Source organism: Micrasema longulum, unplaced genomic scaffold (assembly GCF_059751315.1).
Source record: "Micrasema longulum isolate JH-2025_06_02 unplaced genomic scaffold, ASM5975131v1 h1tg002938l, whole genome shotgun sequence".
NCBI classification, from domain to species: domain Eukaryota; kingdom Metazoa; phylum Arthropoda; class Insecta; order Trichoptera; family Brachycentridae; genus Micrasema; species Micrasema longulum.
In genome coordinates, this window is record NW_028280055.1 from 20,748 (window position 1) to 36,872 (window position 16,125).

The window sequence follows — 16,125 nt, forward strand, 5'->3', positions numbered from 1 at the left end:
AGAAATAAAGGAAGACCGAGAAGGACATGGCATGACCAAATCCAATGAATACTTGAAGATGCGCATGTTAAAGTCAGAAAAATCGGCGCGCGTGCATGAGAAGATGTATGAATTTGGTGGAAGCGATATCTGTATGCAAAGATAGAGTGATGTGGCGTTCTATCCTCTCTGCCTACCCTTACGAAACGGCGTGATGGTTTGTTGTTGTTGTTGGTCCAAGAAGAAGTATGAAAAATAGAAAATTGTTTTCAGGTGTTGGCTAGTATGTGAAACAATTCAATCAGATAAATCCTCTTCACAACAAAAAAGGTTTCAGATCTTTAACTTCACTAAAATGAGCAAATTAAAGAATTGGATGCAAATTGGTGAATGTGAAACAGTGTGTAAAGTGGCCACCTTAACCAGCCTATGACAGGTCATAAGCCCTGTAAATGCTTAGAATTCCGTACGTATTTCCTTAAAATGTTTTCTATCTCAGTTGTAATCTATTAAAAATATTTTTTAATATTTATTTAAGATTTTTATTTACCAGTCTTGACGATTTTTGATCGTATATTATCGAAATATTATTAATCTGTGGCTGTGTTCACTTATAAAAAACTAACAGTATTAAAATGACATGGCGTGTGATGTCTCAAAATAAGCAACATATTCGGTGTTGCCAGTATTAAAATCAATTATATTTCCGATTTTTCGGGTTTCTACTCCTTTTTGACAGACTATGCCTTCGTCCAAATTAAGTTTTCACCTAATACAATATCTGCCTTTACAAATTAGATTTTTTAGTAAAGAAACCAATTTCTACAATTAATGAATCATTATTTATTAGTTAAGCTGTTAACTGATTATTTACAGGTTTCTTAAGCACTCAGGACAAGAACCTTCCTGGAAATTTGGGCCTAAAGGACCAGAACATGGCGCTGCGCTGGATCAGGGACAATATTCATCAGTTTGGGGGGAATCCCAGGAGTGTCACCATCTCAGGCATGTCTGCTGGAGGAGCCAGCGTACATTATCACATGCTCTCTCCGATGTCTAAAGGTAACTTTGTCTCCAGAAAACTAAATCCCATCATAGTTCAACACCTACATCATATTTTTACCACACCATACTAGGTAATTAAAAACTATTTCTGAGAGTTTAGATTAATTTAAGACGATGACCATCCATAACCCTTTCGCTCCTGACCAACACGTTTGTGTGGGTACAAACAAAAATTCAAATTGCCTTCCATATTTTGTTAGATCCTGGCCACAGCGATAGTTTATGTTACTGGCCACTTGGAACATAACATATTTTTTATATGATAGCTCCAGTATCCGAAGTGGAGAGATGGTCCAAAAAAAAGTAGAGTAAAGAAAAATTTAAAAAATATCTCAGGAACGAAAGGGATAAGAGCTTTTGTAAGTCTGTCGATTGGCTTGAAGAAACACTATTCATTAGTCATTTTATATTTAAAAGGTATAAAAATAACATGCACTGTTGATTTTCAAATGCGGAAGAATTTTTTTTGCTGATTTGAAAACAAAAATTTCCTTAGATGTATTTGAATTGTCGGCCTCGTGGTGTAATGGTCAGCCCATTTGCCTTCCATGCAAAAGGTCTTGGGTTCGATTCCCGGCATAGTTGATATGAAATATTTATTTAAAAGTTGTTTTTACACTTAAAATATTTCGTAGTCCCTGGACTGGTACCTGAAACGTGAGACTGATCCTCTTACCTTCATGTAACAAAAAATGATCAAGATACGCTGCGATTGGTGTGCCAATGCACTGCCCTATGCATTATTAGGTGCGGAAAGGGAATGATGATGATGTATTTGAATTGGCAATAAACAAATAGATATTTAAGTTTATTTTTTAAGAATATTTTTTTTTTAATATTTTTATGCAAAAATTAAATAATAAAAGTACTTTAAATGGAAATTGTTTTATGTACATCAATCTTTGATAAGCCATTGACCCTGTTATTGATTTTAGCTCAATCTATTTATTTATTGTTTTTATTGCATACCTATGCATACCTATTTTATTTTCATGTTTTTTCATTATGTATTTTTGTATTATTTAATTTAGTACGTACTATTATTTGGCATATGATTTATTGCTCCTATTTCTTATATTTTTTTTACTATAGTATTGAGTGAGTTTCTAGAAAACATATCTCAATTATCATTTCAATTATGTTTTCTATATTCTTTTTCTATTGATTTCAATGATACTCTTATTTTGTTTTTTTTTTTTTTAATACTACTATATTTTACTTTTATTTTGTTGATTTTAATAATATCGTTATTTTGTATATTTGATTATGTGTGATTCCTAATTTGTAAAATTTATATTTTAAAAATTATTTCTGAAAATCTTTTTTGCATTGTATTCTTTGGAATTTTATTATTTATTACTTATACCTTTTTTCTATATTTTTATTCTATTGCATCACATGTCATTATAATTTAATCTAATTAATTTTACTATGTATTTTTATTGTTATTTATTGTGGCTTGACACGGGCATAGCCTAAAAAGCCCTAATAAGTTCATTAATATTTAAACTAGTGCAATTTTGAATGAATAAATAAATACCTATAGTCTTATTACATACATTTTACTATACCTTTCTGCATTTAAAGACACCCTAAGGTAACATGATCAGTCTCAGGGTTTTAGATGTGCAAAAACATATTTAAAAAAATTATATCAACCTTGTAAGGATTGAACCCGGAACAAAAGTGAACAAAAGCCTAACCACCTACACAATGAGACATACAACACTAGCTTAAGGCTGTAGTCTGGTAAAACGAACGCAAAATTAGGAAACCATACGATTTTGCCATTTTAAAACAATTTTTTTTTTTAATCGCGCAAAAAAAAAAAAAAAAACATAAATTAGATAAAAACAATATTTTTTTAAAGGTATTTCTGTTTAAAAAAATACTTAGTCTTTATTGAGATCTTAGATATAAAAAAATACTTAGTCTTTATTGATATCTTAGATACCTAAGTTTATTCTTAATTTGAAATGGCATAATCTGCCGGCCTAAGAGTAATTATATTTTAGTTACATAAAACTTTGAAATATATTTTTTAGCAGAAATACATTTAAAAAATATTTTTCTTATCTAACTTATGTTTTTTATTATTGCGCGATTAAAAAAAAACCTTCGTTTTAAAATGGCAAAATCGTGTGATTTCCTAATTTTGCGCTCGTTTTACCAAACTGCAGCCTTTCAATTTTCCTTCGTTTGTTTTGATCACATAGTCTTTTTTGTATCCTTTATTGACTCATCCGGGCCTGCAGGAGGTATCTAGGGTCCCGCAGACGGCAGAATATATTATTTTCAGTAACTTTTTTGTTAATTTTGCACTACAGTTTAGTAATCTTCGATTTGTTGGTCAATTCGCAAGTGTATTTCTTAAAATAATAAAATAACCACAAAAATTGTGATTTTGTGCTTTCTATTTTACATGCATTCCCCCTCCTAACTCCTCGCTCTACCGCCCCACTAACAGATAGTGAGACTTTAGATCAGTGCAGTTCAACATGTAACAGTGAGAGCAGTGCGATGTCATTGCATGCTTTCGCAACAGTATTTTATGAATCTTGATGGAAACTCGAAATATAATGAAATAGTTTTATAAGCACTACCATAACAATCATAATGAAATAAGATTTTTTTAAGGTCGCATTTATAGCATTTTAGTTAAGGTATTCTCGGTATCCCCCTCCGGAACTCACAGATTTTTTCATGTTTAGGAGCCTTTATGTTCTGAGCAAAAAAGGTTAATACTTAAAGATCATCGACCAGTAAATGTATTTGAATACCAACGTATAGCAGTAAATCTCAATCATTTTACTTGCGTCAAGATAAAAATTAGAATATTTAACCTAACCTTTCAATATTTTCTGTGTATAAATGCTAAATATATAAGTGCTAAAATAACTGTTTATTATATTCATTTGCAGGACTATTTCACAAAGCTATATCTATGAGTGGGTCCTCTTTATGCGCATGGACTGTACAAGAAGCTCCTTTAGAGAAGGCCCTAGCTGTGGGGAATGCGCTTGGATGCCCGACCTCCTGTACCAAGGATATGATAGATTGCTTGAGGCACCGACCGGTGGCAAAAATCGTGAGCTCAATCACTCTGTTCATGGTGAGTACAAACTTACTAACTTCTTATTTAAAGAGGACCTCCAATTATGGTGCAGTGAGAATCTGGAAACACTTTGTTATCCTATATGATCAGCTATCGCTGATGATGGCTAGATGTATAACCTACTAAGTATAATATTAGACAAAATACACCAATCCAACATTGTAAAATCCTGGGAATATTTTTAAAAACTGAAATCAATTATTGTTTCTTTTAAACCGCGCTTGTCTAGTTTATTTATTTAATCCAATCTAAAATACAAATACATAGTTAACAAAAAAATTTATACAATAGGTAGGTACATTCGATATATTTTTTTTGTGGATATAGCCACACCACTGGCCCACAGGCACGTTCCGGAGTGTCAGTGTATTATTTATTTATACACAATTGTACATAATTTCACATCAATTGTGTAAAAATTCAAAAGAAATAAAAAATACATCAATAAAACGAAAAAGGATTTTCAAAAAACTAAAATTACATTCTCATATATGAAACATATTCCTCAGCTTCCTGTCTAGTCTTTTTAGCAATCCATTTATGTACTCAAGCTTTGAAAATATTTTTTTTCATTTTGTTCGCCAATATGTCCTTGCTTAAAAAGTTGTATAGCTTAGGAGCCAGAAAAGTATAATGCTTTTGTCCGTAATTAGTTTTTTTCTTTGGGAGCAGAAGTATTGCCTTTTGTCTTTGCCTAGTGTCGTAAATTTGTTGTCCGTCATTATGTCTGTTAAAATTTTGATGAAAATGTCTTAAAATTGTCTTTATGTATATTTGTCTTATGTACTGGAAATTCTGTAAAATGTCTGTCTGTATATATTGGTAAGGCTTTTTGTTAGCTACTCTTAGTAAGGCTTTTTGGGCTTTTATTAATGGCTCTAATGTAGTTTTATTTGTTCCTCCCCATCCTATTATTCCGTAACTAATAGTTGATTGTGCTAGAGCATAGTATACATTAATTAAAGTTGCTTTGTTTGGGATGTTTCTTATGTTTTTATATAAATTAAAAAGACATATGTAATAAAGTGAGATATAATTAGTTCAGATTGATAAATAATGAGTGAAGTACCTATTTGATCTGGCTCTTTGTGTACATATTTCTAGTTTGCAAATTTTTAAAATTAGCATATAATAAAATAGCCACGGCTTGACACTAAGACATTTTATAATATATCAACATATTAATTTTCTAGCCTTTCCACCACGCTCCATTTTCTCCATTTGCACCAGTTGTTGAGCCGTTTAATGGCAAAGAAAACTTTTTGTCCAACCATCCTTACGAGATTATGCGAAAGGGACTAGCCCAAGATTTGCCGTGGATATTATCCACCACAACTGAGGAAGGACTTTATCCAGGAGCAAGTAAGAAACTTATAATCCTTTATCTTTATTTAAATGCAAGTATTAAAGCAGGCAATATCGCTGAAATCTTTATTGAAGTAGGTGCAATCTTAAAACTGAAAATTTTGTGGGTGTCTCGTAATTGCATTTTTTTTATCTTTGTTTCAGTTTACGTAAAGGACCCCAAATTTTTACAACAAATATCATCCAAGTGGGATAGTTATGTTTCTTCTATCTTTGATTTCAACTACACCCTCCCACTAAAAAAACACCTTGAGGCCTCAAAGAAAATAAAAGAATACTATTTTAATGGAAGAGATTTCAGTGAAGAATTATTTCCCAAGTTAGTTGATGTGAGTAAATACTTTGTACAAATATAATTGGGTTGTAGTTCCATAGTAATGTCAGATTATACATATTTCAAAACAAAAATGAGAAAAGACTCGAATATTGGTAGAGTAGATGAGTTATACAAAAAGTATAATATATAAAGCAACTACATACTTCATATGGATATAATTACATGTTGAAAAATTATATCATTCCCAAAAATATAGGGGAAGATGTCCAACAGTGAGGCAAGTTATTTTTTAATGCAAATAATATTCGAATTTTGAGAAAACCTATACATCTAAAATACTTGTGCTTTAGATATATTTACAATATCAAATATTACCATAGAGTAATGATACGCCATCGGCTAATAGAGTCGCCCATATGGACAAAAACCTTTCTATGATTATCAACTACAAAGTTAGCTGCTACAGCAATCCAATGGGTCGTATGTACTCAGGTCGAGAATTGCAAGCACAAAACAAACAATAACAATTATTAACAATAATTTGAAATAAGTGTCTTGCTTTCTTTTCCTAAATAAGCATAAAAAATATTTTTAATGGGTGTCATCAAAAAATTACTAAAAAAAAATATGGTAAAATATGTAGTTGATAAAATAAGAGAAAATGAAAAAGTAGTTAATAATTCATTTATAATTATTAACCACGCCAAAATTAATTTAATACAATTTAAAATTGAGTTATTTTTTCAAAATGTACCAAAGCCATTTTTTATGTAATAAAGAAATATGTGAGTTCTGATTATTTAACCAAACAATTCTATTTTCAGAACATTTCCTAAAAATTATTTGTGTTGGAAAAATGGTAATAGAGTTGCAGCAGAGTAGGATTTGAATCTCGGACCTTTGATCCGTGATTATGCATAGTTTGTCACTTTAATTTTTTTTAAAATCATTTTTAGGCAATTAGTGATCGCCTCTTCAAGAACTGTGTTGAACAAGCAGCCAGATTACAGGCTAAATTTGCAAAACAACCAGTCTACTATTACCTATTCTCTTATCGTGGAGCATGTAGTTTGAGTGACTATCTATCAGACACTAAACGAAACTTTGGTGAGTCTTTCAAACTAACTTTTTTGATTTGCCATCATCAAACTTTTATACTTTATAATGTTTTTATAAATAACATAAAATATGTACATACAATGTACATAGAGTGGATGGAACCAATACTTCCCTTGAAATTTGATTTCTAAGCAATCAGTGCCTAATTTTTAAAATAAATAATAAAGTCAGCTTTAAGTTAACTAATCTTTTTAGTAACTACAAAAAATAATAAAAAAAATTTAAAAAACACATATTTTTAATTAGTTTGTTGTTCGTAGCGATCTGAGATAGGTTCGATGTTCATTTATTAATAACTTCTAAAAAATCGCAACAAATTTACACACAACCTTTCGCCTGCATAGTCATGCGCTAACTGAAGTAAAATTCATTGCGCTGTGACTAATTCCGGAATAAGGAAGTGCGTAAGTCTGATGGTTCCTATAAGACGGGCACCCAGTACTGAATTCACAAGTCCGCACAAGCTCTGTGGAAGCACTTCTAAATCAATTCAAGTTTATTTTTGTATATTGTGACTATTTTATAACAAATTTAGCACTTAAATCGATTGACACAGCGGTATTATAATATTAAATTATGAAATGTAACTCTTTTATCCTGAAATTATGGCATAAAATTGCTTTTTAGTTTATTCCAAAGCATTTAACTCAAATTACTGTGTTAGTAGTAGGTACATATTTTACCTATTCTACCTATTCCAAGTGACTGCTTCCTTAATGGAACCTCTCTGCATCATCATCATTCCCTTTCCGCACCTAATGGTGCATAAAGCACTGCATTGGCACACTTATCGTAGCGTGTCTTGATCATTTTTGTCACACGAAGGTAAGATAATCAGTCTCACACTTCAGGTACCAGTCCAGGGACTATGAAATATTTTTGGGTAAAAACACCCTTTTAAATAAGATATTTCATTCCAACCATGTCGGGAATCGAACCTGAGACCTCTTGAATGGTAGAAAAACGCACTGACCATTACACCACGAGGCTGACACTGCACACCCCTGGTACTTATCTAATGATTATAGTATAAATTTATTCTGTTTTATATTATTGAAAACAGGAGTTAGCCACGGGGATGATACAGGCTATGTTTTGAAAACTGATTACATGGACCCTACAACTACTCCGGGAGATATCAGCATGATGAAACTAATGACCAAAATGTGGGCTGCATTTGCAAAAGACGGGTAAGAGTTTTATTTTATAATATTTATTGAGACCACTGGCTAAAAAGTCACAATTCAAAAAAGTCAACTTTCTTCTTTTACAAAAAATATAATAACCTCATATTACAGAACAGGGACGAAGGAGCATATGAAGCAAGTGAGGCTTTGCTATTCACCAGTACCTAATATGTATTTTAATTTGCATTATATCAACACTTTATGAAGATAAAAAACTAGCAACCAATATAAAATTGCTCAAAAATGCCAACATACATGGTCCGTACTGTGTTATTTACTATAGGTACCTACTTAACATTTACGCATATGCGTAATATTATACTTACCCTTAAAATCTGAGCTTCACTAGAAATTTGGTATCAAAGACGCCACTGTTACAGAGTTTGAAACTCAAAAATAAGAGGGCAATATATCAAGTAAATAACACCTGTTGGGTAGTAAGGAAACAAGAGGATTTTGTTTAACTTTAATAAGAAAAATTATTTTATTAAATGTGCATTAAACTTTTTGATTTGTTGCAACATTTGTGTTGTTATAAGCGTAACAAAATTAATAAGTAAGTAATGTATTTTATTTTAGAAAACCATATGTAGATGCGAAGTGGACACCCATGTGTAAATCAGACGAATTGCATTATTTAAATATAATAGGACCAGAAGAAATGATGATGAAGACGTTAATTCCTTCAAAAGAAGATCCATTTGCTTTTTGGGGTTCACTTGGGCTAAGGGAAAATGAAATGTTTAGATCTGGTGAATCCAAAGATGAACTCTGAATTCAACTGTAAAGCAACAAATTAACAATCAGAGTACTAAGGCTGATAAATATTTTTTTAGTAAAAAAATTGATAGTTAAATTAAATAAAAGTTAAATTGTTAAGAAAAGTATTAAATTATCATAGTTGGGATTATTCATAGATATTATTGATTAAATTGTGGTATTTATAAAAATCACTTATTTATTCATTTACTGCTCGCTAAATTGTAAATATTCCACCAGTAAATATTGATTCGTATCTTGAACACAATATTGAAATCAATGAATGACAGGGACAGGAATGAAAAAATCAGACGAGAATCAAAATATTAGAACAGCGTATGTAATAAATAAGATTTGAAAATGCATCTCTAATATGGTTTGGTCATGTGGAATGAATGGATGACAACAAATGTTAAAATAGAAATGCATCTTGATAATGAATGGTAAAGTAAGAAAAACTTGGCATTATCTCAGATAAACCAAAATCTTATGTCGGGTCATGTCAAAAGCACAGTCAAAGAGCGTATCGTCGACAACAATCCACCGTTGCATAATTCAAATTTGACTACTTTCGAGGAGAGAAATTTAAACTTATTTTTTTATGTGTGTTCCGAATTGTGGAATTATTTTCTTAATATCTTACTTTACAATTATACATAATGTTTTTTGTTTTTGATAGCAATGTTTGAATGTATTTATGATGATGACTTGGATGGTGATGTTACATGCGCGGTGATGGATTGCCGTCGACGATATATCAATGTGGGAAAGGCTAGGAACGTAACATATGTCAGGGTAGATGCAAATGGTATTCCATCCTCTTTGCCGACTCCTAAGGAGAAATTATGTGATGATAGTAGTAGTATTTTATGTTGTAAAAATCAATTTCTCTATCTATCGATAGAGGTTTCTAAAAAAACCATAAAGATATTTGTAAATAGATTAGATTAAACTTGAATGTGCCCGATTTTTCAGAATAGTAGAAGTACCGTAAATGTTTGTAATGTTTTTATTGCATAATTCTGTATCCGAATCATCCCCAGTCTCAAGTTTTGATAAATTCATAAATATTTTACAGATAAAACTGTGATGAAAGTTGTGTAATTAATTGCACTTAAAATTATTTGTAATAAGAATATATTTATGTACTTAACAAAAGAAAATTTTGAAATAAAACATGACTTTTTCAAAAACATTATATTTATATTTTATGTTTTTCATTCACTACCGGTATATAATATTATATTCTCTTCTCCTTCATCTTTTAAGAGATCCTAAGATCTGTGTTAGAATCCTTAATAGTTTTTGTTTATGTGTGCATAACAAAGTTTTTGAATAATTCAAATGAAATAATATAATAATTCAAAAAATAATATACAGAGTGGCGCAATAGAACATGCATATTTTAAACAGGTAAAAATATAAATACTAGAAGGATAGTTGAAATAAAATGTAGGAATTATATGCTGTTTATTAAATGAAGTTTATTTTTTTAAAATAACATCGTCTAAATGATGCCTCTCTGAAACAACACTCCTCTAATTGCGAGCGGAGATTAGTGAAAACTCTCTTCATGCAGTAATGCTGGTGTTATTGCTGGCATTTCACTACGGATACTCTCCTTCAGCTGACTGATGTTTCTCAGATTGTTGATGTAGACTTGTTCCTGAGGTGTCCCCACAAGAAAAAGTCAGGAGGCGTTAGATCTGGGCTACGAGGGGAGCATGGGATATCACCTCTTTTAGAAATTAGTCAGGCTGGGAACATCTGTCTCACAACCGCCATAGAATCATTTGATGTGCGACTGGTAGCTCCATCTTGTTGAAAGCAAGTCCTTGAATTAACTACTCTTGATCTTTCAAGTTCTGGAGTCAAAAAATCCTGACGTTTCGTCCTCGCGAATCTTCAAAAAAGAAAGTACCAATAATTCCTTTGCTCGAGATTGCTGCCCATGCAGTCACTTTAGGACTATGCAGCGGTTTTTCGACAGCGACAATTTTGGCGGTTTACAAACCCATTCAAATGAAAATGAGCCTCATCAGAAAAAAGGATATTGTCAACATTTGAAAATCGGTGAAGCATTTCTTCAGCAAGCGCCAAACTTGCTCCAAAGTCTTGCTCTTTCAACTCTTGTGTCAATTGAAGTTTATATAGATGCAGTTTGAGATCAAGGTTAAAATTCAAACTTCGTCGCCACAACTGTAAAGCCGTCGATCTCTTCTGAGTTGACACTTGTGGATTTTTTCGTGCTGACTGTTTCACTTTCTCAATACTGTCTGCGGTCCTAGATGTTCTTGGACGACCTTTAGCTTGTGGCTTAAACGTTGAACCGGTCTCTTCAAAACGTTTTATCCATATTTTAATTGAATTTGCACTCAGGGCTTCGCGAATTTGTTGTAATCCATATTCAGTACAATATAGTCGCTTTGCAGAGATGTACAAACAACCGTTCTCGTAAAACGCGCAAACACAAAATGCGCAATGCTTTCCGTCAAACTGACTCGTGGCTACTAAAACTGCATGCGTACCGCTATCCAATCCTGCTAAGCTCCCCCCGCCCGAGTGCTGTATGTGTATACCGTTCTATTGCGCCACCCTGTAAAATAATCGTTCATAAATGTAATGCAAAAACGCAAATAAATATAGTATGTTTACTCAGTTCACCGACAGGCACTTACATATAGGCTTTCAGACCTGAATTAATTCCTGTGGATATAATATTTTTTACTCTGGCAGTGGTGATGTCAGAAGCTTGTTTGGCACTGACCATCATCTACAAGAATGTACTAAAGGAATAATTTTTCCATATTTAAAAAAATCTTTTGTTCCTTAGAAATGATTTAACATTCATTTTTAAAATTCAACATTCAACTGATCATTAATCAACAAAGTTTTTAAAAATGTGTTATTATCTTGCAATATATGTTTATTCAATCAAATTAATTTAATTTAGTGAAATATATTTGAAACTTGGCTTGAATATATCGTTTACAAGAACGACAAGAATTTGCTCCAAAACACCAAACAGCCAGAAACTTAAATACTAACTTTCAGTGTAATGCCGACTACTTACATAAGCAGAAAAAATTGAGACGTATTTAGCGATACCTGCAGTCTGATTCTAAGTTCGCGATAATTTAACACGAGCTCGTGTTAACAGAATACTGATTTTAATTTACATTCGAAGTAAAGCGCGGCCGTGTTAATTTCAGCGTTAACTTGCGATAGCACGGACTCAGAATCAGACCGCAGGTACTCACTAAAAAACTCGTGGCTCTTTATTTTCCGTAGACACATGAGTAAATAAATTTTAAATCTCATGTACATTTGAATACACACATTATAGTTAATTGGGCTTTAATTTTGTTAGAATGAGGAACCATTTAAACAATACTATTTTGTCTAGATTTTTTGCAACAGGCAGGGAAAACATTTTTGAGAAGGGATATGGAAGTCTAAGCATTTACATGGCTTACGACCTATCATTGGGTGGTTTAGGTGGCCACTAAACACACGCTGTCACCAGATCCCAAAAACCAACTTTATGTATTTTGAATTGCAAATATCCATATGAAATCCATATAGGAATTTTTTTCTGAATTCTGTATAAAATCCTATAAGTAAGTATTTACAGCAGCCTTGCAGCAGTTACAAATCATTCACACTCACGAAGGATGGGACACTACAAATAATATATATACAATACTTAAACTCATTAAAATAGCATTATACCTACTCATTACTTACCCTTAAGACAAAAATATTTTTATTTAATTTACTTTCATATAATTTTGAATTCTCTATCCTTACCTTTGTTTTGTATAAATACATTAAACTCCTTAATAAAGATACCAGTCTCGAAGATGTCACGAAAGCGATGAAACCGGTCACTGGATATTCCAAATTTGTGGAATTAAGTATTACTAGTTATAATAAATTACAATGAACTTCCATCAAGAATATTCACTTAAAAACTTAAATGTTTTAACAATATTCTGAGTTTGTCCAAATTTTTGTAGACATGGTCTGGATTCAACTCCCTGGGGAGCTGTTTATATTAAAATTTTACAACAGAGATTAAGAACATTTAAGAGAAGGTAATATAGAAGTCTAGGCATCTACAGGGCTTATGACATGTCAATGGCTGGGTTAAGTGGCCACTTTACATTGCGTTGATATTTACATTACGTTGATAAATTACCTGGTCCATGAAGAAGTATAGAAATTGAAAAAATAATATTTTTAGGCGTTGCCTAGTATGTAGGTGAAATAATTCAATTAGATGAATCTCACCTGCATAAATAAAGGTTTCAGCTCTTTAACTTCACAAACATCAACAGATGAAAGAATTGAAGGAATATAGATGTTCAAATATAGGCAGAATGTTGAATGTTACAGTGTGTAAAGTGGCCACTTAAACCAGCCATTGACAGGTCATAAGCCCTGTAGATGCCTAGACTTCTATATTACCTTCTCTTAAATGTTCTTCATCTCTGTTGTAAAATGTTTAAATGTTTTAAGTAAAATTAAATTTTCCGAATGGAAAATACAATATGCTTCCAATTTTTTTTTCTAAACATGTTCAATTACCGGTTACCGACGAAGATACTTTGGATTTTCATACAAATATACACACTTTCATTCATAAATATCGATATTAGTTTATATTGTCTCAGTCCATACCGATGAAGATAGCCGTTCATAATCGCGGCCCAGGACGTTGCTCTTATGTCGACAGATGTCTTAAGTGCAATACTGTTACTCTTGCAGAATATGATCTCTTCTTCCAAGTCGGTTCCTCAATGCTGAGTATCGTGATCACCATGAACACTTCTGATTAGTCTGTTCCACTCCAGTCTGTCCTCAATATGATCTATTGTATTTAATATAAAATGCCGAGTTGATTTTTCAATCGTTGCTCTATATTTCAGGTAAAATCATTTGGTACGTGTGTGTGACTTTGACCCCCACAAATCCGTACAATATTCTTTGTTAATTCTTAGGTTTCACAATTTGGTGCGCCCACTGCAATACTGCATATACCTCCTCGGAAGCAGCAATCTGTCAAGCTTGTTAGAGCAGATTGTTTGATTAGTAAGAAAAAATATTGTTAAAATTTGAGTATTACTTTCCATTCCACAACCGGGCCAAGGTAAAACACTAACAAGTGAAAATAAGAAAAACAATAAAAGACAACTTGAAGAAATAGTTATTAATTTAATAGGTAAAAAAACACAAAGATTTCATAAGTTAACAAAATTTTGAATATTAAAAAAAAATACAAACAAAAGGCACACTCATCAGTCGTTTCCATTCACATTTAAATAATATTAAGTCTCATGATATTGAGTCCTTTCCATACAATAATATCGAGTCACTGAGAAAAGTTACATATGAATAAAAAAAATAAAAGTAATACTAAACTAGTAACATTCAACACTGATAAATTACTTGGATGTAACAATTGGTAAAATTTCCAATAATATTAAATAAAGTAAACAGTAACATGTTTTATTTACAGTGATTCTTACAAATGATCAAATATGAAACATTGATGAAAAATATATGTGTATTTGTTCACATTCAAATACAGCAAATGAGCTGATAACATTTTTACTATACAAAAATTCCAAGAACAAGTATATCAATATATTATAGTATAAATAAAAATGATTTCATCAATTTAAGAGATTATAGTGTTATTACAACACTGACAATAATTATGAATCATGAATCAATTAATGTACAAACATTGATTTCTGTGACTGAATCATTATCGAGGTATTATATTAATACTACCAAAACCTCAGTAAGGTTAATAAGTTTTTATTTGAAGTACGGTTGTATTAAAAAACAATGGCAACACTTCATAAAACTTTTTCAAAATATTAATTGTTCATTTTTGTCGCCATTACATTAAACTAAAAAATATTTCACACAAACAAAGATACATAAATCACGTGAAAATTGAATACTTTCCAAACAGACAACAAAACAGTCTCAATCATCTTTCTTGATTCCCTCTCCGACGGTGAGCTTCTTTTGCAGCTTGCTGAAGTCTTCCGACAGTCGGTCGTACTCCTTGTGCAAGTTATCGGCCTGCGATTTCATGGCCAACTTGTCCTTCCTCTCCTTCTCGAGCTCATCCTCGGCGAGGGACAACTTGGCGCGAAGAGAACTCACCACCCTTTCGTGTGACTCCTTATTCTCGTTTTGAGCAGCCTCTCCAGCTCCTTGCTGCGCCAACAGAGACTTGGCGGCTACTGTAGCGCTCTGGGCTTGACGCAAATTGGCTTCAGCTTGTGCCAAAAGTGTGGCTTGCGCGGAAATCAATGTAACCAATCTGCGAATAACGAGAGCCAAGAAAAGAGAAAAACCAGAAATGTAGAAGTTTCTCTGCGCCCTGAATAACCGCATATTGCCTTGCATCTCGACTTCCAGCTGATGGTGGGTAGACTCTGGCTCCGAAGAATATTTGTGCATCTCGCGGATAGCGTCCAGCAGGAACATAACAAGCACGCCAAGCAGTACAAGGAAGTAAACGGATGCTTGATCACTTACAAGTTGTAATATTCTTGATTTAAAAATGCGCTGCCATCTTTTCGGGCTCGCCACCGGCAAGACCATAAGCAAGACAATTCCGATTTCGAAATATAAAAATGAAGCGATTAACGTCCACTGGAGACTCATTTTGGAGTTGTGATATCACTACCGATGGAATAAATTGACTGGCGGAATATCGAGCTAGTACACTACAAAATATATATAAGCTTGAAGCCTGACGTGTACTTTGGAATCTCTGGATCACCTTTAGATTTCGGATCTCGAACAATCGTTATAAAACAGAAGATGAGTCAGAAAAAGAAAACTAAGGAAATCATAGATAATATTACATCAGGAAACCAAAGATAAACGATGAACAAAGATTGCAGCTGGTAAGCAGCAATTTGTACAATCTTTGGAAGCTGTCGTCCACTATAATAATTTTATTTATTTATTTTATTCGTACAAATACATACATATTACAAAAAAATACAATAATAACATATCCCAAACTCTATGAGATCAAAGACATCGCCCAGCTTGTGCTCATCCGGGCACAGCATCCGGACTACCATCCGTCAACTCTCCGCATAAGTGAAACCACCGGGAATATTGTGTTAGAATTAAGATATAAGTGAAGATTGACAATTACGATCTGCATTAATTAAGGACCTAGCTCTGTAAGTAATTTTCTTTTTTTATGTTTGTAATTAGTT

General features: G+C 32.4%; 2 protein-coding genes and 1 long non-coding RNA gene across 4 annotated transcripts in view; 1 reads left to right on the top strand and 2 right to left on the bottom strand.

Moving 5' to 3' along the window:
• Nucleotides 1-10,046, top strand: part of LOC148271312 (venom carboxylesterase-6-like) — a 27,314-nt gene extending 17,268 nt beyond the window's left edge. Inside the window, exons 4-10 of the mRNA XM_088241538.1 lie at nucleotides 856-1,041; nucleotides 3,966-4,156; nucleotides 5,353-5,521; nucleotides 5,669-5,853; nucleotides 6,758-6,908; nucleotides 7,984-8,110; nucleotides 8,687-10,046. Of these exons, the coding sequence (XP_088097664.1) occupies nucleotides 856-1,041; nucleotides 3,966-4,156; nucleotides 5,353-5,521; nucleotides 5,669-5,853; nucleotides 6,758-6,908; nucleotides 7,984-8,110; nucleotides 8,687-8,882 (1,205 nt within the window). The 3' untranslated portion in view covers nucleotides 8,883-10,046. The remainder of the gene's footprint in view (nucleotides 1-855; nucleotides 1,042-3,965; nucleotides 4,157-5,352; nucleotides 5,522-5,668; nucleotides 5,854-6,757; nucleotides 6,909-7,983; nucleotides 8,111-8,686) is intronic.
• Nucleotides 10,047-10,319: 273 nt separating this feature from the next.
• LOC148271313 (uncharacterized) lies at nucleotides 10,320-12,201 on the bottom strand. 2 transcript variants are annotated; one of them, XR_015825127.1, is made up of 2 exons: nucleotides 11,940-12,201; nucleotides 10,320-11,462 (listed from the first exon to the last, which is right to left on the bottom strand). It is a non-coding gene; the product is annotated as an uncharacterized LOC148271313 (long non-coding RNA). The 2 variants fall into 2 exon arrangements; XR_015825128.1 differs by lacking the exon at nucleotides 11,940-12,201 and adding an exon at nucleotides 11,545-11,925.
• A 1,862-nt stretch (nucleotides 12,202-14,063) lies between these two features.
• On the bottom strand, nucleotides 14,064-15,782 carry LOC148271314 (B-cell receptor-associated protein 31). The gene has a single exon (XM_088241539.1). It carries the CDS (start codon nucleotides 15,554-15,556, stop codon nucleotides 14,867-14,869), a length of 690 nt encoding a protein of 229 aa, XP_088097665.1. The 5' UTR covers nucleotides 15,557-15,782; the 3' UTR covers nucleotides 14,064-14,866.
• Nucleotides 15,783-16,125: the final 343 nt, after the last annotated feature.

Bases quoted from the DNA above. Each gene is read 5' to 3' on its own strand.
- LOC148271314 (XM_088241539.1), bottom strand. From the start codon at position 15,556: ATGAGTCTCCAGTGGACGTTAATCGCTTCATTTTTATATTTCGAAATC.